The 24441-nt window shown below is 47.1% G+C and overlaps 1 protein-coding gene across 1 annotated transcript; it reads left to right on the top strand.

Moving 5' to 3' along the window:
* Nucleotides 1–10086: 10086 nt before the first annotated feature.
* On the top strand, nucleotides 10087–23566 carry LOC129056774 (uncharacterized). The gene is made up of 3 exons (XM_054546857.1): nucleotides 10087–10148; nucleotides 18672–18923; nucleotides 23338–23566. The coding sequence occupies exons 1-3, from the start codon at nucleotides 10087–10089 to the stop codon at nucleotides 23354–23356; spliced, it is 333 nt and encodes a 110-aa protein (XP_054402832.1). The 3' UTR covers nucleotides 23357–23566.
* Nucleotides 23567–24441: the final 875 nt, after the last annotated feature.

The raw sequence follows: 24441 nt of genomic DNA, 5'->3' as shown, positions 1-24441 counted from the left end.
CTAATTTTTTGTATTTTTAGTAGAGATGGGGTTTCACCATGTTGGCCAGGATAGTCTCAATCTCCTGACCCTGTGATCTGCCCGGCTCGGCCTCCCAAAGTGCTGGGATTACAGGTGTGAGCCACCGTGCCCAGCCAAAGCTTTTATACTTCTGGACTCTATGTAAAAACTACTCGCTTATGGCTGGGCATGATGGCTCACGCCTGTAATCCCAGCACTTTGGGAGGCTGAGGTGGGTGGATCATGAGGTCAGGAGATCAAGACCATCCTGGCCAACATGGTGAAACCCCGTCTCTACTAAAAATACAAAAAATTACCCAGGTGTGGTGGTGCGTGCCTGTAGTCCCAGCTACTCGGGAGGCTGAGGCAGGAGAATCGCTTGAACCTGGGAGGCAGAGGTTGCAGTGAGCCAAGATCGAACTACTACACTCCAGCCTGGGTGAGAGAGTGAGATTCTGTCTCAAAATTAGAAAAAACAAACAAACAAACAAAAAAACAAAAAACAAAACCTACTCATTTACAGTATATTTTGGAGACATCACTGATTCCAACAGCACAGGTCTTTTTCAGCCGGGGCAGATCCTTGTCTATAAAAGCAAAACAATCTGGTCACATGTGCTATTCTGGAACAATCTTTTTTATTTTTTTTCCCATCAAAGCACACTGTGGATCCTCTACATTCTTCCTTCAGTGCCATGTCAATTGGGTGCTTACATCTGAGGGGGATTCTGTGTGCAGGGAAGAATCTCATTTTGGTTTTGATCAATATTCAGTAAATTACAATCTAGGTTTCTTCAAGCCTTTATAGACATAAGTTTAAAATCTTAAATTTACCTGTAACTCAAGTTATCATTCATTTTTACTTAACCTTGAATGAAGACTCAACTAGCATATAAATATAGTAAATGAAGTCTCTCAGACATGAACTCAATTTGTGCTTGATTCCATTTTCTTAGACACTTTAAGCTACATTTACAAATGTAGCACATATGATTCTCTTAAACACTCCACACATGAAGCCTCAGCTAGCAAGCAAAATCCTTCTAAACCCTTAAGCAACTCTGAAAAATTAATAAATCAATCATATTAAATTCAACTTCCTTAAGGGTTAGAAACATCTTTTAAAAACAAAAACATAGGATACATGAAGAAACACACTTGTATAAATAGAACTTTTAAAGAGTATCAATATCATATGTTCCAGTTATCTGGAATTCCTGGCCTCCAGAGATCTTCCCTTCTCAGTCTCCCAAAGCACTGGGATTCCAGCCACGTTCCAATTGTCTACAGCTGCTTAACAAACCATCCCAAACTTTTTTTTTTTTTTTTTTTGAGATGAGTCTTGCTCTGTCGCCCAGGCTGGAGTGCAGTGGCACAATCTCAGCTCACTGCAACCTCCACCTCCTGGGTTCAAGTGATTCTCCTGTCTCAGCCTCCTGAGTAGCAGGGATTACAGGCACATGCCACCATGCCCAGCTAATTTTTGTATTTTTAGTAGAGACGGGGTTTCACCATGTTGGTCAGGCTGGCTCATCCCAAACTTAACGGCATCAAACAATAACCAAGGTATGCTGCTCGTGAATTTTCTGGAGATCAGGAATTTAGACAGAACACAGCAGGGATGGTGTGTATTTGCTCCACAACATCTTGGGCCTTGGCTGAGAGTTCTTGAATGACTGGAAATAATTCAAATATCTGAGAATTGGGGCTGGGCACAGTGGCTCATACCTATAATCCCAGCACTTTGGGAGGCTGAGGCGGGAGGATCACTTGAAGCCAGGAGTTTGAGACCAGCCTGGGCAACATGGTGAAACCTCATCTTTACGGAAAATACAAAAATTAGCTGGGTATGGTGGTGTGTGCCTATAATCCCAGCTACTTGGGAGGCTGAGGCAGGAGAATCACTTGAACCAAGGAGACAGAGATTGCAGTGAACCGAGACCGTGCCACTGCCCTCCAGCCTGGGCAACAGAGAGAGACTCAGTTTCAAAAAAGAAAAGCAAAGCAAAGAAAAACACTTTAAATGAATAATAAATAAACAAAAAGCTCCCTCCCTTACATTCTGCCACAGTATCTGAAACTCCCATATCCCAAAACAACCCTTTAGATTAAGGCCTTGTCCTAAAGAGCGCAGGAGCAGGCTTTGAGGGGACCGTGCACATGCAGCCGAATGTCCCATCTGTTCATGCTTTTGACTTTGCCACGAAGGCCATTCTCCACCAAAGGTACCTCTGTGAACATGTGCCACCACATGAGAAGCTTGTGCGGTCACTTACAGGCAACAGGCATGATAGAAAGATCAAAGGTCTTGGTGGAGAAGGGCGTGTCTCCTTAAGAATCCTGAACAGTGGGGCCTCTGCAATTACTGGTCCTTGAAACGCTTTTATCTGTGACCTTGAAGAGAGGCTGCCAAGTGATGTTAGCTTTCAAGGTTGCAGGTGACACTAAGCCCTGCAGGAGAGAGAGATTCCACGTTGCCACGGACAGACGGCCAAGTGGGGAGGCTGGTGCGGCAGGGGGAAAGTCTGAAAGGAACACCGAGGCAAAGCGCAAGACCACGTGTTTCCCACAAACCAGGCTCTCTGCTAAGCCCCAGCTAGAAAGAATCAGAAAGATAGTCTGTTCCCTAACGGGTCGGGTGGTTAATCTGCCCAGGGAGACCAGAGCACAATAAGGGTATCAGAACAAAGAGCAGAGCCAGGCACACCCAGCCTCAGGAGCCCTGGCCGTTGCATTCCACATAAGACAAAATGGGAAAACAAGCCCACCACTAGATAATCATTTCCCACCGCTCAGATCCACACTGGTCGTTAATTGTGCTCATATGCAGGGTTCGGCAAGATGCAAAGAAACTGACGCTCCCGTTCATGGCTCAGGGAATGTAAATTGAAACTATTTACTGGAGAGCAATCTGGATTTATGTATCCATATTTTCTTTCTTTTCTTTTCTTTTTCTTTCTTTCTTTCTTTCTTTCTTCCTTTCTTTCTTCCTTTCTTTCTTTTTCTTTCTTCCTTCCTTCCCTCCCTCCCTCCTTCTTTCTTTCTTTTTCTTTCTTTCTTTCTTTCTTTCTTCCTTCCTTCCTTTCTTTCTCTTTCTTTCTTTCTTTTCTTTCTTTCTTTCTTCTTCCTTTTCCTTCCTTCCCTCCCTTCCTTCCTTCCTTTCTTTTCTTTTTTTTTTTTTCAGATGGAGTCTTACTCTGTTGCCCAGGATGGAGTAGAGTGGCATATCGGCTCACTGCAGCCTCTGCCTCCTGGGTTCAAACGATTTTCCTGCCTGAGCCTCCCGAGTAGCTGCGACTACAGGCACCCACCACCAAGCCTGGCTAATTTTTGTATTTTTAGTAGAGGCAGGGTTTCATCATGTTGACCAGGCTGGTCTCAAACTCCTGACCTCAAGTGATCTGCCTGCCTCAACATCCCAAAGTGCTCGGATTACAGGCGTGAGGCACTACACCCAGCCATGTATCCATATTTTCAATGGCCCAGTACCACACGTATCCCAGTTTTAGAACCTAATCTTAAGAAAATAAAGATATATGTAGAAGGGTTTTTGTATTTATAAAAGAAAAATTGGGCTAGGTGCAATGGCTTATGCCTATAACCCCAACACTTTGGGAGGCTAAGGTGAGAGGATCACTTGAGGCCAGGAGTTTGAGACCAGCCTGGGCAGCACAGGGAGACCCCGTCTCTACAAAAAATAAAAATAAAAAAATTAGGCAGGCGTGGTAGCACACACCTGCGGTCCCAGGTACTTGGGAGGCTGAGGTGGGAGGATCGCTTGAGCCCCAGATTCAAAGCCACAGTGCACCATGATCATTCCACTGCACTCCAACCTGGGTGACAGAGCAAGACCTCATCTCTAAAAACAATAATAATAATAATAATAGTAATAATAATAACTAATTAAAAAGAAAAAATGGAAACAAAATATCTACCACCTGGGGATTGGTTTAATAAATCATGATACTTACACTTGCCTGCCTATAAGCCCTAGGAAAGCAGGCAGCGAGTCTGTTTCACCAGCGCTATACACCTAACACATAAGACAGTGTCCAGCACACAGTGGGTATTTGTTCAAAGAAAGAAGGCAGGACCAAGTGAACACAGAGGAAAGCAATGTTCCGTAACATTTTAAAGGAACGACACTGAGCTCTAGTACTAATGTGGAAAGTTACCTACAGTATATTGTTGAATAGAAAATATAGGTCACAACAGAGCATGATGCATTTATACATGCATTTGTTTAAGCCTGGAAGAATTTACATGAAAATCAAACTCAAAGGGTTTGGAAAGGATACTTTGGAGGTATTAACAGTGCTTATTGCCAGGTGAGTTAGATTGTGGGGTCTTTTCTATTTATTCTTTTTGTCTACGTTTTCTGACCATTCTGTGATAAGCACATTTTGATCTTATAAGAAAAACAAGGCTGGGCACGGTGGCTCACACCTGTAATCCCAGCACTTTGGGAGGCCGAGGCGGGCAGATCACTTGAGCCCAGGAGTTCAAAACCAGCCTGGGCAATATGGTGAAACCCCGTCTCTACTAAAAATACAAAAATTAGCTGGGCATGGTGGTGTGCGCCTATAGTCCCAGCTACTTGGGAGGTTGAGGTGGGAAGATCTCCTGAGCCCTGGGAGGTCGAGGCTGCAGTGAGTTGTGATCACACCACTGCACTCCAGCCTGGGTGACTAAGCGAGTCCCTGTTTCAAGAAGTAAAAGGAGAAAAAAGAAAAACAAAGCTATGTGAATTTGTAAAAACAATAATGTGGATGTAACTTCCTGACCCACAGAATCCTTGAGCATAATACAATGATTATTCTGAAGCTGCTAAATTTATGGGTATTATCAGTAACAGTCACCAAAACAATGGTATCTGACAGAGTATTCAGCCTTTATAGCTCCTTGTTTCTAAATGCTGGATACTTTTCCACTCTAGAGCTATGCTACAATTTGTGCAACCAACAATTCACCTATGCTCATACATGTACGTTTCCGGATTTTATTCTTCACTGATTCAATAAATGTGTGTTAAGGATCCGCTATGTGCCAGGCAGGAGAGAAGGGCCAGGTGCTGGGAATCTCCGGTAAACAAAGCAGGCTTTGTTCTAAAACCCTATGTTCCAATGAAAGAGACAGACACTTAAGAAAGTAAACAACCAAATAACTATATAATTACAAATTGTGATAAGTACCATGGAGGGAAACAAAACTCCTAAGAATCTCTAATATGTTGCCACATTGGAAAATTATCAGGATTATGATAATAATAATAAGCATTGCAGGGAATGAAACAGGCAATTAGAAGCTCTAGGGAGAGAAAAATGCTGTATGAGGAAGGAAATATAATCAGAATACAAATTTATCTTTGCAGTGAACAATATTTACATAGTCCTAATGATTTAACTAAATGCAAAATCGCAGTTTTGGGATAATGGAAAGGAAGTGGTAAGATCAGAGAAAGACAGTAGATGTTTAAAATGGATAAATCAAAAACAGAAACAGTAACATGTTATTTAGAGAAACTGAGTTAAATACCCGGAGAAACAATGAAAAGTGGTTACTTCTGAGGACAAGGACTGGAGGTTGGGAAATAACTGAATGGTGAAACTGATGTTTCTCATTCATTCATTCAACACGTATTTACTGATCTCCTTTGGTGCCAGGTCCTGTTCTAAGCACTAGGGACACAGAAGTAAATAAAACAGCCAAAAAATGGAGTTTATATTCTAGAAGGGGAAATGAAAAATAAAATAAGTAAAATCCATACTGTGCTACATAGTGGTTGGGATGAAGCAAGAGAGAAGGTTGGGATGAAGGGGAGGGGTTTAGATAGATGGGCCAGAGATGGCATCACTGAGTAAGTGTCATTTGAGTGAAGACACGAAAGAGGCAAAGAAGAGAGCTACGTGGATGTCTGGGAGAAGAGCATTCAGATACAAGGAGCAGCAAGCGCAAAGGCCTCTAGGTAGGAGTGGTCCTGCTGGGTTGGAGGAACAGTGAGGAGGCCTAGCTACACTGCAGTGGGCCAAGGGAGAGAGGCAGGAGATGAGGTTAGGGAAGTGACTGGCAGTCAGATCAGGGTAGGCCCTGTGGCCCATGCATCTTCTGGGAATAGTTGACTCTTTTCCCTGTATTTGCATTATACATGCATACATATCTATAAATATGTGTGTGTGTGTATACACACACACACACACATACATATAGATTACATATATATATAGATTACTTTGACTTAAATTTTAAAATATTATTTTTTTATTTTATTTTTATTTTTTATTTTTTTGAGACAGAGTCTCGCTCTGTCGCCCAGGCTGGAGTGCAGTGGCCTGATCTCGGCTCACTGTACCCTCCACCTTCCAGGTTGAAGCGATTCTCCTGTCTCAGCCTCCCGAGTAGCTGGGATTACAGGCATGCGCTACCACACCTAGCTAATTTTTTTGTATTTTTAGTAGAGGCGGGGTTTCGCCACGTTGGCCAGTCTGTTTTCGAACTCCTGGCCTCAGGTGATCCGCCCACCTCGGCCTCCCAAAGTGCTGGGATTACAGGTGTGAGGCACTGCAATCGACATTAAAAATGTATTTTAAAGAAATAACTCTGCCATGGAGTAGATTAGCAGGAACGAGTCTGAAAGTGGAGACCCCCAGCAGAAGACTATGATGCAGTTCAAGTGAGTAATGCTGGCGGCTTGGATAGGGTGTTGGCAGTGGAGATGGAAAAATTAACAGGTTTGAGATTTATTTGGGAGGTAGGATTGAGAGGTCTTATTGACAGCTGGAGGGGTCAGAAATGTTGTTGGTTTGAAGAATGGCCCCCAAGTGTCTGGCTTGAACAGCGTGTGCCATTTACCAATACGAAGGAAAGAAAGTGTTCAGACATTGACATGTGAAGTGTGACAATCCCCTGGGACCCCTCAGGGAAAACTTCAAGAGGCCTGGCTGGAACCTCATACAACGCTGATAGGAATGCAAATGGTGCAGCTGCAGTGAAACAGTCTGGCGGCTCCTCCGAAGTGAACCATATGGGCCAGCAACTGCATTCCTGGGTGTGTACGCAGGAGAATCCAAAGCATGTTCACAAGAAAACTGGTGTATGCAGGCCAGGCGCAGTGGCTCACACCTGTAATCCCAGCACTTTGGGAGGCTGAGGCAAGCAGATCATTTGAGGTCAGGGGTTCGAGATCAGCCTGGCCAACATGGTGAAACGCTGTCTCTACTAAAAACACAAAAATTAGCTGGGTGTGGGGGCACAGGCCTCTAATCCCAGCTACTCAGGAGGCTGAGGTAGGAGAATCGCTTGAACCCGGGAGACAGATGGTTGCAGTGAGCCGAGATCACACCACTGTACCCCAGCCTGGGAGACAGAGCGAGACTCTGTCTCAAACCTATATATATATGTGTGTGTGTGTGTGTGTGTGTGTATATATATATGTATGTGTATATATGTGTATATATGTGTGTATATATGTGTATATATGTGTATATATGTATATGTGTATATATATATGAATGAATAAATAAACTGATGCATGAATGTTCATAGCAACATTATTCATAATAGCCCAAAAGTGGAAACAGCCCAGTGTTCATCCACTGATGAATGAATGGATGGACAAAACATGGTATCCAACGAAATTGTTTTTAAACATAAAGAATGAAGTACTGATACATCCTACAACATGAATGCACTTCAAAAGCGTTATGCTAAATGAAATAACATGCACAAAGGGCTACATATTGTATGATTCCACTTATAGAAAATGTCCAGAATAGGCAGATCTATAGAGGCAGAAAACAGAGTCCTGATTGCCAGGGGCTGGGAATGGGGAATGGGGAGCGACCGCTCATGGGTTTCTTTTTTGGGTGGTGAAAATGTTCTGGAATTATCTAGTGGTGATGGTTGCACAGCCTTGGGAACATACAAAAAACCACCAAATTATGCACATTATTTATTTGTTTATTTTTGAGATGGAGTCTCACTCTGTTGCCCAGGCTGGAGTGCAGTGGTGTGATCTTGGCTCACTGCAATCTCCACCTCCCAGGTTCAAGTGATTCTCCTGCCTCAGCCTCCCCAGTAGCTGGGACTACAGGCACCCACCACTGTGCCCGGCTAATTTTTGCATTTTTAGTAGAGACAGGGTTTCACCATGTTGGCCAGGCTGGTTTCGAACTCCTGACTTCAGCTGATCCACCCGCCTTGGCCTCCCAAAGTGCTGGGATTACAGGCGTGAGCCACCATGCCCAGCCCTAAATTATGCACTTTAAAATGATGAATTTTATGGTAAAGTGGATAAGGCAGTTGGCTGTGAGAAGCTGGACCATTGACAGGTCAGGCCTGGAGACCTGACCATGGGAGAGTCAGCGTGGAGGTGGCTTAAAACCAAGGGAGTGGAGAGTTGCACCAAGACAGCAGCATAAGGTGAGAACTGGGAAAGCATAGTGCCCAGGGAGACACTCACATTTGGAGTGTGGTGACAGAGGAGGAGCCAGGAAGAGACGAGAAATCAGGAGAGTGTGGAGGGCTGGGCGTGGGGGCTCATGCCTGTAATCCCAGCACTTTGGGAGGCTGAGGCGGTGGATCACCTGAGGTCAGGAGTTCGAGACCAGCCTGACCAACACTGTGAAACCCCATCTCTACTAAAAAAACAAAAAGTAGCTGGGTGTGGTGACACGCGCCTGTAATCCCAGCTATTCGAGAGGCTGAGGCAGGAGAATCACTTCAACCCAGGAGGCGGAGGTTGCAGTGAGCCGAGACTGTGCCACTGTACTACAGCCTGGGCAACAGAGTGAGACTCTATCTCAAAAAAAAAAAAAAAAAGAGTGTGCAGCCACAGGCTGCAGGAGTTTCTACAGGCAAGGCTGTTCCAAAACATGTTGCACTGAACAGTGATCCTTGTGCATGAACCTTCATGCATTGCTAATAGGATCAATCCTAGAGGTGGAACTCCTGGGTCAAAGGGCATGGGCACTTTGGATAGATCCTGCAAAGTTTCACTCATCTACATTGCAACTGTTCTGGACTGTGAGTGAGAGGGCCAAGATGCCTGCCATGTGGAGAGAGGACTAGAGCCAGCTCAGCGTCCTCGGAAAACAAGGCAAGGTGTGGATGCCAGGCATGACCTGGCAGAGCTGATCAGCTGATGGGCACAGCATGTGGCCAGAGTAACTGGGAGACTTCAGCAGAACCCGAGAAGACAGGGGATTCGTACTGTGGGAACAGAGCAGACTCCTCCGTGGGCCTGGGAAATGTTTGCTGAATTAACAAAGCAGCAAGAGAAACACAATTGCAGGGAAAGAGTCTTCATTCCAGAATCCCAGGCGGCCATGATGCTGCTGTGTGACCTCAGATGAGTCACCTCGCCAACCTTCAGATAGCTCGTCTGTCAAACTGAAGGTCCAGACAAGCATTTCTGGCCAGGATCCTTTCCACTTTAGAACTCCATGGTTCCTGCTTGAAAATAGGAATGAAACTTCCTTTTAACACCAACTACCAAAATCAGGACAGTTTCTTTTTTGAAGTTTTGTTCCTATGGTGGTTTCTCCATTCTCTGCAAGGGGCCAAGAGGTCATGATTTTAAGCAAGCGTTGACCAAAACAGCTCAGTTCAATTTAGCAAGCGTTTACAGAGTGTCCCAGGTGAAAGCCGCCACCATCACCATCACCTCTTGCTGATTAGAACAGCTTCCTAGCCGGTTTCCCAGCCACTACTTTGCACCACTGCAGTTTATTCTCAACACAGCAAGCCACAGCCAGGCATGGTGGCTCATACCTGTAGTCCCAGCACTTTGGGAGTTCAAGGTGGGCAGATCACTTGAGGCCAGAAGTTCGAGAACAGCCTGGCCAACATGGCAAAACCCTGTCTCTACTAAAAATACAAAAATTAGTCATGTGTGGTGGTGGGCACCTGTAGTCCCAGCTACTCAGGAGGCTGAGGCATGAGAATCACTTGAATCTGGGAGGCAGAGGTTGCAGTGAGCCGAGATCATGCCACTGCACTCCAGCCTGGGCAACAGAATGAGGCTCTGTCTCAAAACCACAAAAACAAAAAAACACAGCAAATCACCCCAAGCAAAAGGCAAAGTCTACAATGGCCTACAAGGATCTGCGGGATCTTGCACCTCAGCAGGGTCTGCATTCTACCGTGCGCGCGTGGGCACACACACACACACACACACACACACTCCCACCCTCCTGCCTCTGGGCCTTTGCACATCCTGACCCCTTGCTCCCTTGCCTCATTAAGGTCTCTGTTCAAAAGAAACCTCATCAGAGATTTCCCAGACTTCCTTATACAAAATAGCACCCCCAGCTCATCACTCTCAATGTGCCTATCCTGCTTGGTTTTCTTCATAGCATTTATCACCAGCTTTACGTTATATATTTATGTGTTTATGGCCTGTTCCCCACCACTACCACACTGTGAGCTTCCTGAGAATAGAAACTGTTGCCTCCGCTAGTCCTGGAGCAGCACCCGTAGAGAACAAGCATTCCAGACATCTTTGGGGAGAATGAATGAACCCTCACACAAGCCCCAGCCATAGGAGTCAGTACCAGGTGCCTGCTGAGTGGATACAGCAATGAATAAATCTAGGTTCCTAAGTTAAGCTCTTGGCTTTTTTGCAGGGTTTGGCATCTCTCCAAACCTGAGCTTTCCTGTGTGAATCTGAGGGTTAGCAAGCCTGGGACATGCTCCAGGAGGGTAGGAACTGCTTCCTATTCACTGCTGATCCCAGAGAGAGCACTCAGAAGGGCTCAGTACTTCAGAACGAAAGTGTGGGCCCAGTGAGACAGACTATTCTTCACACAAGAGCAAGAGAGAGAGGCTTCTGCCTCAGTCTAGGAAGCCGAGATTCGGTGAGGGAGAAATGGGGATTGAGTCTTGTCACCGTGAAGGTCCCCAGGTGGGAGGCTCTGTGACCTGTACCTAAAGCCCTGCATTAAGACTTTAGAAGACTTGGTCTGGTGGTTACAATCCCTGACAGTAGGTCAGCCCTGCCCTCTGGTGGCCATCTGGTGCAGTACCATCACGGGAAACAAGGGAATTTTTTTTTCATTTTACAAGTTCCTTAATTCCCTTAAAGACATCCTGGGAGACACATAATACAAGAATACAAAGTAATCCTGTTACCTTGATACCCTTGCTGCCACGGGAGCTTTCCCTCTTATGCCTATTTTAAACCTAGTTCACTGATTCAATGAAGTGTTTACCGAGCATGTACTGTCTCAGGCAATGGCTGTGAACAAAACAATTAAAAATCACTGGTTTGCGGGGCGTGGTGGCTCACGCCTGTAATCCCAGCACTTTGGGAGGCTGAGGCGGGAGGATCACCTGAGGTCTGGAGTTTGAGACCAGCCTGGCCAACATGGCGAAACCCCGTCTCTTCTAAAAATACAAAAATTAGCCGGATGTGGTGGCACGCACCTGTAATCCCAGCTACTTGGGAGGCTGAGGCAGGAGAATCATTTGAACCTGGGAGGCAGAGGTTGCAGTGAGCCGAGATCGTGCCATTGCACTCCAGCCTGGGCAACAAGAGCGAAACTCCATCTCAAAAAAAAAAAAAAAACAAAAAAGAAGAAGAAGAAGAAGCTTTCAGTTTGCTTGTAATCCCAGCACTTTGGGAGGCCGAGGCGGGTGGATCACCTGAGGTCAGGAGTTCGAGACCAGCCTGACCAATCTGGTGAAACCCCATCTCTACTAAAAATACAAAAATTTGCCACTGCACTCCAGCCTGGGCAACACAGCAAGACTCCATCTCAAAAAAACAAAAAACAAAACAAAACAAAAAACAATGAAGCTTTCAGCTTTCAGTCTCTTTATTGGCAGGAGTGAGGGAAGCTGGCTGAGAGGTCTGCCAGCCAGATGAGTTTTCACTGTCCCCAAGTCCAGGATGCCAGGAAGCCCCCACGCCAGAAAACAGGGCATGTGACTTCCATTCCCAATACTGTGAATTTACTCAACAGCTGGGGAGACAGTGAAGAAGACAGGCAGGCCAGGTGCAGTGGGGCATATCTGTAATCCCCAGCCCTTTGGGAGTGCCGAGGCAGGAGGATTACTTGAGACTAGCCTGGGCAACATAGTGAGACTCCCATCTCTACAAAAATGTTTTAAAAAATTAGTCAGGCATGTTGGCGCATGCCTGCTACCAGCTACTCAGGAGGCTGGGGCAGGAGATTGCTTGCGCCCAGGAGGTCAAGGCTGCAGGGAACCATGATTGTGCCACTGCACTGCAGTCTGGGCTACAAAGCGAGACCCTGTCAAAGAAGAAAAAAGAAAGAAGAAGGAAGAAAGAGGAAAGAAGAAGAAGAGGAGGAAGAAGGAGAGGAAGAGAAAGAAGGAAGGAGACAGGCAGAGTCCTGTGCCCTCTTGGAGTACAGGCTGTGGAGCGGCAGCATGGAACACATGACCACAGGAATGAGTCTCCTCACATTGTTGTACAGGAGCATTCACAGGAGCCCCAGCTCAATCCCGGATCCACTTCCCTGAGGAAGTCTTCTTTATGCTAAGAACTCAGGGGTACAGAGGAGCCATCTGGCCCAGCAGTGAGAGAGCACCGTGTGAGCACCTGGAGCACACAGAACAGAGGAGGAAGGAGAGAAGGAGAGCGGGCCAGACCTCACAGGACTTTGTCAGCCGGTTAGGAAGTGTGGGAGATCCTTGCAGGAACAGGAAGCCACTGAAGGGGCAGAGTGCTTTTGAGCGCGAGCGACTGGCCTTTTAGAAAAGTCCCCTCTAACGACACTACCAGTTAGAAAATACACTAACTGGAAGAAAAGAGTCCATTCATAAGAGCAACACAAAGAACAAACTGTTTAGAAGTTGATTTGTCAAGGAGTATGTAAAACATCTCTAAAGAAAAGTTGTAAACTTTACTGGGGGACATAAAAGAAGACTTGAATAAATGGAAAGACACATTTTGTTTTAAACAAAAGTCAGTATTGTGGAAATGTTAAGCCTCCTTAAATTTACCTATATATTTGCCAGATACATAAAACCCAAATCTTAGGGCCCGTGCTGTCTCCTTTCCCAATTCCCAGGACTTTCCCTCTGCAGCACTTAAGACAATATGATTAAATGACTTTTATAATGATGTGTTTCATGCTGCCTTCCCACTAGACCCATAAAATAACACAAAAATTCATCTGGAAAATATATTAAGTGCAGATAGCCAGTAAATCTCTAAAAAGTAACCCTACCGCATAGTAAAAATACATTAGAAACCTGGAAGAAATAAAGCAATTTGGTACACGTACAAGAACAGGCAGTAAGATCAACAGAACACAACAGAGACACTGAAAGAGACCCAAGTATATGTGGAAATTTAGAATATGATAAAGGCAAAACAACACCAGTTGAGAAAATGGATTATTTGGTAAATAGTATTGGGGAAATGGCTGGCCACCTAGAAAACAATTAAATGTGGATCCACACCTTTCTCCTTGACATCAAAATAAATTGCAAGTAGACCAAAAACGTAAATGTACAAGTGGAATCATCAGCGCATGAGAACAAAACATGACTCTATTCTTAATTTGAGTCTAAATAATGTAAAACTCCTTATGACAAAAATACATAAAGATTAGTTGGGGGAAACATTTGCAACAATATGAGAGTCCATGTGCCAATTTCCTCAACTACAAAGAATGCTTAGAAATCAATAAACCAGGCCGGGCGCGGTGGCTTATGCCTGTAATCCCAGCTACTTAGGAGGCTGAGGCAGGAAAATCGCTTGAACCTGCGAGGCAGAGGTTGCAGCGAGCTGAGATCCCACCATTGCACTCCAGCCCGGGCAACAAGACAGGGACTCCGTCTAAAAAAAAAAAAAAAAAAGAAGAAATCAATAAACCGCCCAAGCGTGGTGGCTCACGCCTCTAATCCCAGAACTTAGGGAGGCCAAGGCAGGAGGATCACTTGAGGTCAGGAGTTGGAGACCAGCCTGGCCAATATGGCAAAACCCCATCTCTACTAAGAATACAAAAATTAGCCAGGCATGGTGGCGGGCGCCTGTAACCCCAGCTACTCAGAAGGCTGAGGCAGGAGAATTACTTGAACTCAGGAGGTGGAGATTACACTGAACCGAGATCATCGCGCCACTGCACTCCAGCCTGGGTGACAGAGCAAAACTCCATCTAAGAAAAGAAAAGAAAAGAAATCAATAAACCACAGACAAAGAACCCAGTAGAAAGAAGAAGCAAGAGAACACACAGCAAAAAAAGATTCACGCGTATAAGCGATATGTTAAATGCTCCACTTCACTCATAATTTTTGTTTGTTTGTTTGTTGGTTTGTTTTTGGAGTTTCACTCTGTCACCCAGGCTGGAGTGCAGTGGCCCAATCTCGGCTCACTGCAACCTCCACCTCCCGGGTTCAAGCGATTCTCCTGCCTCAGCCTCCTGAGTAGCTGGGACTACAGGCACCCACCACCATGCCTGGCTAATTTTTTTTTTTTGTATTTTTAGTAGAGACAGTGTTTCATCATGTTGGCCAGGCTGGTCTCGAACTCCTGATCTCAAGTGATTCACCCGCCTTGGCCTCCCAAAGTGCTGGGATTATAGGCATGAGCCACTGCACCTGGCCTCATAATTTTTAAAAGACAAATGAAGGTAAGATACCATTTTCACCTATTGGATGGGGAAGCGTTTTTAAGAGTGAGGAGAAAGATTGGATTATTTATGGAAATGGAAATCAGTAGAGCCACTGTGAAAGGCAATTTGCACTAGCTATCAACATTTTAAGTGCGCATCCCCGGAAGCCAGCAATTCCACATCTAAGGATTGATGTCACTGCAGCATTATCTGTAAGAGCAAAACACTGGGAAATAAGGACGGCAGTCCTCAGGCGTGTTGACACGAACAGAGCCCCAGCAGGCACTTTCAAGGGAAAAATACACGGTGCCGAAGTCTCATCATTTGATTTTTAAGGTTACATATATACATACCTATATAAAGATATACACGCAATTACATATACACACATGTAGAAAATCATTTATATACTTTGAAAAAAATTGGAAAGGTTACAGAAGAAACAAGTTGCTCTGAGAAGCAGGCCTGGAGGCTGGAGATGAGGGAAAAGGGGAGTCTGTCTTTGACTTTCACCTAAAATCCTCCTTTAGTATTTGAGTTATTGCCACAAGAACGTATTGCTTTTGAGGCCAGGTGCGTAGCTCACACCTGTATTCCCAGAACTTTGGGAGGCTGAGGCGGGTGGATCATGAGGTTAGAAGTTCAAGACCAACGTGGCCAACATGGCGAAACCCTGTCTCTACTAAAAATACAAAAATTAGCCAGGTGTGGTGATGCGCACCTGTAATACCAGCTACTCGGGAAGCTGAGGCAGGAGAATCGCTTGAACCTGGGAGTTGGAGGTTGCAGTGAGATGAGATTGCACCACTGCACTCCAGCCTGGGCGGCAGAGTGAGACTCTGCTTCAAAAAAAGAAGGTATTGCTTTCGAGGTTTTTTATTTTATATATATTTTTAATCATTGTTTGTTTGTTTGCTTTTTGAGACAGGGTCTTACTCTTTTGCGCAGGCTGGAGTACCATGGTGCGATTATAGCTCACTGCAGCCTGCACCTCCCAGTCTCAAGCGATTCTCCCACCTCAGCCTCCTGGGTAACTGGGACTACAGGCCCGTGCCACCACACCTGGCTAATTGGTTTTTGTTTGTTTGTTTGTTTGTTTGTTTTTCAGTAAAGATAAGGTCTCGCGATGTTGCCCAGGCTGGTCTCAGGCTCCTGAGCTCAAGGGATCCTCCTGCCTTGGCCTCCCAAAGTGCTGGGATTACAGACCTGAGCCACCGCACCCCACCTACTTTTTGTAATAGTATCAAAAGTCTCCGCCGCTGCCGCTGCTGCTGCTTTCAGATCACACAGACTGCAGTGGCCTGAACTGACCACAGGGGCCTAAGTGAGTTGTGGAGAGATCTGTGGCCATTCAGGTACGAAATAATGCGGCTGGAATGGTGGCACTCTCAGCTGAAAAGAAACAAATGGATTCCAGATTTACTTAAAAGGCAAAACTGACAGGAGGGATAGCGAGAACAGAACTATTCTCTGTTTCCACTGCCACTCTCCCATCCCACCTTTCTGCCCCATGACAAATGACATCCCACAAGACCTCAGTCTCAGAATCAAGGCTCCCATGGGGCTAACGCAGGGCAAAGCACAGAGCCAGAGTCTGGGGAAGCCTCAGAGATGACAGCGGGGTTTGGGCCAATTCTGCCCACCAACCGCCACTACCCACCCTCCTGGGCACAGGGCTAGCACAGTCAGGAGCCTGCGTGGCACTTGCTGAATAAGGACTTGAATGGTGCCTTCTAACTCCTTGGTTCATGTGACATTGGGAAGATCTACAGGTGGGGCCCCTTCCCATCAGGCTCACCACCCGCTGTGCACACCTTCACTCTCCCCCTGTCCTGGTCCCTCTCCAGTGGGGAGCACCAACAGATTCTCCTGGCTGGGCAGACAGGCCCAGAAGGAAGGCTGCTCGGACCCCCGCCTGTACCCTGAGCCCTGGTCCCCAGCCTCCTGGGCTGGCCCTGAACCTCCACATCCTGCCCTGCCATTCGCATCTCCTGTTACAGGACACGATCCTCCCCCAGCCCACCCCACGGCCCTTCCCACTGGGTACCCCCTTTTTAAGATGCTGCCTCCCTCTAGCCCGCAGCACCTGCAGGCCCCAAGCCCAATGAGCAGGAACCACAAATCTGTCCCAGAATCACCAGGAAAATCGGTGTGGCTTCTCAGAGGAGGCAGCATCTGAGTTAGGCCTTGAAACATGGAGAGGAATGAGCCTCTGCCAGATAAAAGAGGAAAGAGAATGTGGCTTTGCACGGGTATTCCAGACCCAGCAAGGGTGGGACTGAAGGCTTGATGTGGCTGCATTAGAGGCGGCCAGACTAAATGCTCTATCTAGGGCGTTACAGCCAGAAGAGTGGCCTCATACCTCGCTGGCCCCCGTGTTCCTTCCTCAGCTGCTGCTCACACAGGTGTGTAGTGGTCAAGTACACGTGGTCTGCTTCTCCACCTCAAAGAATTCCTCAAAGAAGGGCTATGGCCTTCAACTCTTCAACATATATATTTATATATGTATATATACGCAATTGCGGTGGCCACACAACTGTAAACATCAGTCAAAATGCATTGAGTTAATACTTAAAATTGGGGAATGACACTGTTTGTGAATTGTGCCTCAGTAAAGCTGACAAAAAAAAGCATGCTTTAGAGTCTCTGGGTGTCCAGGTTCACCAGGCACTTTCATGTAGATTATCTCCAGCAGCCCAAACAACAGCCCCATTTCACAGATGGAGAAACTGAGGCCAGTGACTTGCCCACATCCCATAGTGGCAGACCTGGGCCCCTCCTTCAGAGCTTGTTGCTCACAGGATATGGGCCTGAGGGATTTTTTTTTTTTTGAGACAGAGTCTCGCTCTGTTGCCCAGGCTGGAGTGCAGTGGCACGATCTTGGTTCACTGCAACCTCCACCTTCCAGGTTCAAGCTATTCTTGTGCCTCAGCCTCCCAAGTAGGTGGGATTACAGGTGTGTGCCACCACGCCTGGCTAATTTTTTGATTAGCCAGGGTTTTGCCATGTTGGGCAGGCTGGTCTTGAACTCCTGGCCTCAAGTGAGGCCTCTCAAAGTGCTGGAAGTACAGGCGTGAGCCACTGTGCCCAGCCCGTGAGGGACTTTTGAGAGGACAGGAGCCAGCCATGGCTGGAATAATCCAATGTACACAGCCTACCTGGTGCGGCTGTTGCTGTCTTGCCCTTGGGGAGTTCAGCCCCTGTAAGAGAGGTTCAGTGGTTCAGTTCTGCTCAGGGAGTTCCTCAGGCCAGTTTGGGAGACACTGGGTGACACTCACATTCCTGCACCCCCTAGTCCTGGCCCCAGTTCACACAGACCACCTGCTGTCATTGGGTAGGTATTAGGGTTCTGAGTCAGATGTCCTCCAAAGAAGGGGTTCTACCGCAAATTGGGTTGCCAGATTTAGCAAATAAAAATACAGGCCAGGCCAGGAGTGGTGGCTCATGTCTGGAATCCCAGCACTTTGGGAGACCAAGGCAGGAGAATCACTTGGGACCAGGAGTTCGAGACCAGCTTGGGCAACATAGCGAGACGCTCCCCCCCCTCCCCGCATCTCTACAAAAAATACAAACATTAGCTGAGTGTAGTGGTGTGCATCTATTCTGGAGGCTGAGGCAGGAAGATCCCTTGAGTCCAGGAGTTGGAGGCTGCAGTGAACTATGATTGTGCCACTGCACTCCAGCCTGGGCAACAAAGCAAGGCCTTGTCTCAAAAAACAAACAAACAAAAAAAACCAGGACAAAACGTTGGAGACATTCTGATACTAAATAGGACATCCTAAACAGGATAGATTTATACTAAAAATGTATCTGTTGCTTATCTGAAATTTGAATTTAACTGGACGTCCTGCATTTAACCTGGCAATCCAAACTGAAAAAAAAAAACCACCTAAAATTAAAATTAAATTAATAAAATTTAAATTTAATTAAATTAATAAAATTTAAAACAAAACTAAAATGAAAGAAAAAGTAAAATAAAAATTTTTTTAAATGAGTTAAATGAAACAAGAGAATAAAATCCCAAAAGAGGTGAACACTGCACAGGCGCGCGGCCCAGCAAGATGGCGAGGCCGCGCCTTCCCCACCCAGGCGTGGGGTCCTCGGGCTTCTGCGCGGCGCTCGCCCGGGACTGGGACGCAGAGCCGCGGACGGCTTTGGGGACGGCGGGGCTCCGGACTTCTCCGGCGGCGCCTCACGGGCGGCGATCGCCCGGGAGCCTTGGGGCTCGGCACCCAAGGCCTCCCCACCGGGCTCCGAGGGACGCAGCGGTCTCGCCACCGCTTTAGGCCGAATCCGGTGCCTTCTGGAAATGGCCTCCCGCAGCTCCAGAGCGCCTGCAGGGTGAGCAGAGGCTACTCTGTTTTCAAGAAAGCCGCGCGCCCTCATGGCCCCGCAGGGCCGCTCACGGCCTCTGCTGCTCTGGGGAGAAGGTCGCCGGCGCCACCGAGTCCCAGGAGGTCCCCGGACGCCCGCCCGGGCCCGTGGGAGGGTGACGCCCGTCACAGCTCCTCCAGCTGCACTCTGCTGCCTCTGTCATTCTGCCACTCAAATCTCTGGCCTGACACTATGCAGGCAGAAACAAGTGGGGGGCCCTAGGTTTTCCCCCACAAATCTGAATGCTGAAAGGCGCGCCAGAGAACTTTTGCTCACTTGGGGAAAAGCCGATCTGTACCTTAGAAAGGGCAATAATACAGATATAATAATATTAAATTAATAATACCTAATACAGTCATAAAGGTCCAGAACCTTATGCCCAGGCACCCCACTCCCTGGGAATGTATCCTAATGAAATAATTCAAAAGAATAACCGTGCCCTAGGCATAATCATGTTCATTGTGGCATTATTAGTGCGAGCTAAAAATTGAAAACAACCTCCCCACCTAGCAAGGGAGAATGGTTAAGGGGACGGTTTTACACCCACTAGATGGAATGCCCTGTAGCCAGTAAGTGATTATTGCAAGGTCTGTAGAAACACGGGGAAATGTTTATAATGTAATCTTAATGAAAAAATGGTTTAACATGAAATGGTAAATTCTCATGGATCTCAACTCCTTCAGAATTGCTTTTTCTTTTAATTGAAAATGTTATATAGATACTTGCAGATTAACATGCAGTTATAAGAAAATATAGGCCGGGCGTGGTGGCTCACGCCTGTAATCCCAGCACTTTGGGAGGCCGAGGCGGGCAGATCATGAGGTCAAGAGATTGAGACCATCCTGGCCAACATGGTGAAACTCCGTCTTTACTAAAAATACAAAAATTAGCCGGGCATGGTGGCATGTGCCTGTAGTCCCAGCTACTCAAGAGGCTGAGGCAGGAGAATCGCTTGAACCCGGGAGGCAGAAGTTACAGTGAGCCAAGATCGGGCCACGGCACTCCAGCCTGGTGACAGAGCGAGACTCCGTCTCAAAAAAAAAAAAAAAAAGAAATGATACAGAGATCCCACCTCTACCCAGTTTTCCCCAGTGGTAACATCTTGCAGAACTATAGTACAATATCACAACCAGCATATTGACGGGGATGTAACCTGCTGATCTAATGCAGATTTCCCAAATGTTACTTATACTTGTGTGTCTTGTTCTATACAGTGTTATTACAATTGTAAATTACAATTTTACTAGAGCTGGGTTTTTTTCTTTTTTTTTTTTTTCCTTTGAGACAGAGTTTCTCTCGTGTTGCCCAGGCTGGAGTGCAATGGTGCGATCTCGGCTCACTGCAACCCCCACCTCCCGGGTTCAAGCAATTCTCCTGCTTCAGCCTCCTAAGTAGCTGGGATTATAGGCGTGTGCCACCACACCTGGCTAATTTTGTATTTTTAGTAGAGACAGGGTTTCACCATGTTGGCCAGGCTGGCCTCAAACTCCTGACCTCAGATGATCTACCCGCCTCGGCCTCCCAAAGTGTTGGGATTACAGGTGTGAGCCACCACTCCCGGCCTAGAGCTGTTTTTTAAAGCACGTGTGTGCATATATAGAAATGTGTTATATAAACGGTGGTATTTGAAAGATTTTCTTTTCTTTTTTTTTTTTTTTTTTTTTTGAGACACAGTCTCGCTCTGTCGCCCAGGCTGGAGTGCAGTGGCACAATCTCAGCTTACTGCAAGCTCCGCCTCCTGGGTTCATGCCATTCTCCTGCCTCAGCCTCCCAAGTAGCTGGGACTACAGGCACCCGCCACCACGCCCGGCTAATTTTTTTTAATTTTTTTAGTAGCAATAGGGTTGCACCGTGTTAGCCAGGATGGTCTCGATCTCCTGACCTCATGATCCACCTGCCTCGGCCTCCTAAAGTGCTGGGATTACAGGTGTGAGCCACTGCGCCCAGCCCAGAGATTTTAGTTTAAATGTTTATCTTTAATGCTGCTATGTCATCTTATCAATTAAAAGAGGGGAAGGCCAGGTGCGGTGGCTCAGGCCTGTAATCCCAACACTTTGGGAGGCTGAGACAGGAATTTGAGACCAGCCTGACCAACATGGTGAAACCCCATCTCTACTAAAAATATACAAAAATTCTCTGGGCATGCTGGCGCGTGCCTGTAATCCCAGCTACTCAGGAGGCTGAAGCAGGATAATCGCTTGAACCCGGGAGGCAGAGGTTGCAGTGAGCCAAGATCGCGCCATTGCACTCCAGCGTGAGCAACAGAGTGGGACTCCGTCTCAAAAAATAAATAAATAAATAAATAAATAAATAGAAAGAGGGGATAAGCTGAGCTAGAAGAGGCAGGTGGAAGAAAGGAGGGAATGGCGGGCCAGGATGGCAGAAGGCAGAGATGCCGCCTAGCCTTGCCAGGACTAGCCATACCGTCTTGAGCAAATCAACGAACATTCTTTGAACTGCAGTTTCTCAACAGTCAAGTGGGGATAATTTCCCCTGCCGTATCTACCTAGCAAGGTTATTATGAGGTCCTTTTTGCTAAACTCAGGTAACATCCTCCAGGCCCTCCCTGAGCACAGTCAACTGACAAACACTGAAAAAGGGAATCCTCCGGGGGGTCCCTTGATCTTTTGTGGTCTCACCACTCACAGACCAGCTACTATCAAAAAGGGAAGTCTCTCCACCAGGCAGGCAGGAGACGTCACAAGGGGCTTCCCAAACATTTCCCGCTGCAAGAGGCCTGGTCTTTGGAAGTGGACGGACCATCAGGCTCAGAAACAGGTTCCCTGGGGCAACTGGAGGAAAATGCAACCAGACAGGAAAGGAGCAAATAACGCAGTGCCCCGGGGTTCCCTTGGCTCTCCCAGAGAAAAACAGTCAGCCTGACTTGGGTTTCCCTCCAGTGGACCGGCTGAGGTCACTCCACAGACATCCTGGGCTCCTCCCAGGCCTCTTCTCCTTCCAGATACGCCCTGGGCTGCTTGTGTGAAAGGGTTCCAGTTCCCATATTGTCCTCTCCCCCAGGGAGAAAAGCTGAAGGCATGATTCTGAGGGTGTTCAACTCAAGATGCTTTCTATTTTAACTCGAGCTCATGAGATGCCTTGTTTTCCAGAGCTCCAGGACCACCATCCACCAGCTGCACTGCTGACCTTCGCTGTGGTTGGCCTTGCTGTCCTCTCAGCCTAAGATGCCCTTGGCCCGCTCTGTCCTGTGAACTCTCACCCCATCCTTTAAGGCAGGGAATGGTACACTTTTTCTGTAAAGGCCTAGATAGTAAATATATTAAGCTTTGTGTATAGTCTCTGTCACAGCTATCCATAGAATGAGCATGGCTGTATTCCCACTACATTTTATTTATGGACATTTTAGTCTTTTTCTTTTTTTTGAGATGGGGGTCTCACTATGTTGCCCAGGCTGGTCTCAAACTCCTGGGTTCAAACGATCCTCCAGCCTTGGCCTCCTACATAGCTGGACTATATGTACACACCACCATATCCAGCGTGGACACTTATAACCGGGTCCAGTTGTATCTCCCTAAGATATAGATTGAAGTCCTGTAGCTGTGAATGTGACTTTATTTGGAAATAGGGTCTTTGCAGATGTAATCAGGTTAAGATGAGGTCACTGAGGTGGGCCGTAATCCAATAGAACTGGTGTCTACATAAGAGGGAAATGGGCCGAGCATAGTGGCTCACTTCTGTAGTCCCAGCTATTGGGAGGCTGATGGGGGAGGAGCCTGGGAGATGGAGGCTGCAGTGAGCCGTGATTGCACCACTGCACATCAGCCTGGGCAACAGAGCGGGAACTTGTCTCCAAAAAAAAAAAAAAAAAAAAATAGGCTGGGGCGCGGTGGCTCACGCCTGTAATCCCAGCACTTTGGGAGGCCGAGGCGGGTGGATCACGAGGTCAGGAGATCGAGACCATCCTGGCTAACATGGTGAAACCCCGTCTCCACTAAAAAAAAAATACAAAAAATTAGCCGGGCTTGGTGGTGGGCGCCTGTAGTACCAGCTACTCGGGAGGCTGAGGCAGGAGAATGGCGTGAATCCGGGAGGTGGAGGTTGCAGTGAGCTGAGATCGCACCACTGCACTCCAGCCTGGGCGACAGAGCAAGACTCCGTCTCTAAATAAATAAATAAATAAAATAAATAACAGCAGGAAATGTGGATACACATAAAAAGGAGAATGCCATAGAAGGACACAGACACAGAGGGAAAGTGGCCATGACCTTGATTTTGTACTTCTAAGCCTCCGGAACTGTGGGACAATAAGTTTCTGTGTTTTAAGCCACCTGGTTTCTGGTACTTTGTTATAGCAGCCCTAGGAAACTAACACCAAAATTTCTATTTCAAAGTGTTCACACATCTTCTTCTTCTTCTCCAGATATTATCAGCCAAGCTAGAACACAAGGCAGCCCACCAACCCAGCACAGATTTGAACAGGCAGCTGAGGAGAGAGCCTGGGATGCCAGCTCTGAAGTGTTCACCGCTAGAAGTGTTCCCTTGTCAAAGAAAGAAGCCATCCCTTGTCAGTAGATGGTCAGGAGTTCAAGACCAGCCTGGGCAACATGGTGAAACCCCGTCTTTACAAAAAAATACAAAAATTAGCCAGGCGTGGTGGCCTGTGCCTGTGGTCCCAGCTGCTTGGGAGGCTGAGGTGGGAGGATCACTTGAGCCTGGGAGGTCGAGGCTGCAGTGCCACAGTGCGCTTCTACCATTACTTGTCGCAGCTCATTGAACCCAAGTGACCCTGACCGAAGCCAGGCAACCACAGTCTCTGTCCCAGAAACTTGGTGCCAAGTCAGAGACAGAGTCAGTCGGTGCCAGTATAAGGATTGGAAGGTTATGAAGGCTAGGACATGAGACCTTTGGGGTCAGCCGTGAGGGTGCCAGCTGGAAATCAGTGACGGAGGGCAAGGGAAGGAACCCGATCCACAGAAGGGCAAAAGCACAGCATACACAGTCCCTGACGGAAGGATGGACAGAGAGAGCAGCCACCTGGGAAACCCTGCTTATGCTGATGCCCATCCTGCCTCCTACAACTGAATTCCATGAAATGCTGTGATGGTTATTCTAAGTCCCCCTTGACTTCAGCAGCTTTAGTGGGCTTCTGGGCCTTGCAGCCAAACCAGCTGCCAGGGATCCAGCCCAAAGTAAGTCCTCAAAGTATCCTGCCCATCTGCCCTTTATGGCTGGGATTCCTTACTTCTGCCCAGGAAAGGCATCTTGGGGTGACATCTGGGAAGCAAGGATCACTCAGAAAAGAGGGAGGGAGCTGGGGCTTGGATTCCAACAATTTCACTGTGGCAGCATGTAGGGTCCAGCCCTATGGGGCCTTGTGGGTTTTCTCTTCGTGTGCGGAGATGAGAGATTGTAGAAAAATAAGACACAAGACTAAGAGAGAGTATGAAAGACAGCTGGGCCCAGGGTGCCACTACCACCAATGTGCAGAGTCCGGTAGTGGCCCCGTATGTCTGGATGCACTGCT

This window comes from Pongo abelii, chromosome 12 (assembly GCF_028885655.2).
Source record: "Pongo abelii isolate AG06213 chromosome 12, NHGRI_mPonAbe1-v2.0_pri, whole genome shotgun sequence".
Taxonomy (NCBI): domain Eukaryota; kingdom Metazoa; phylum Chordata; class Mammalia; order Primates; family Hominidae; genus Pongo; species Pongo abelii.
The sequence above is the reverse complement of the archived record's forward strand: the minus strand, read 5'-3'. Positions and strand labels throughout refer to the sequence as shown.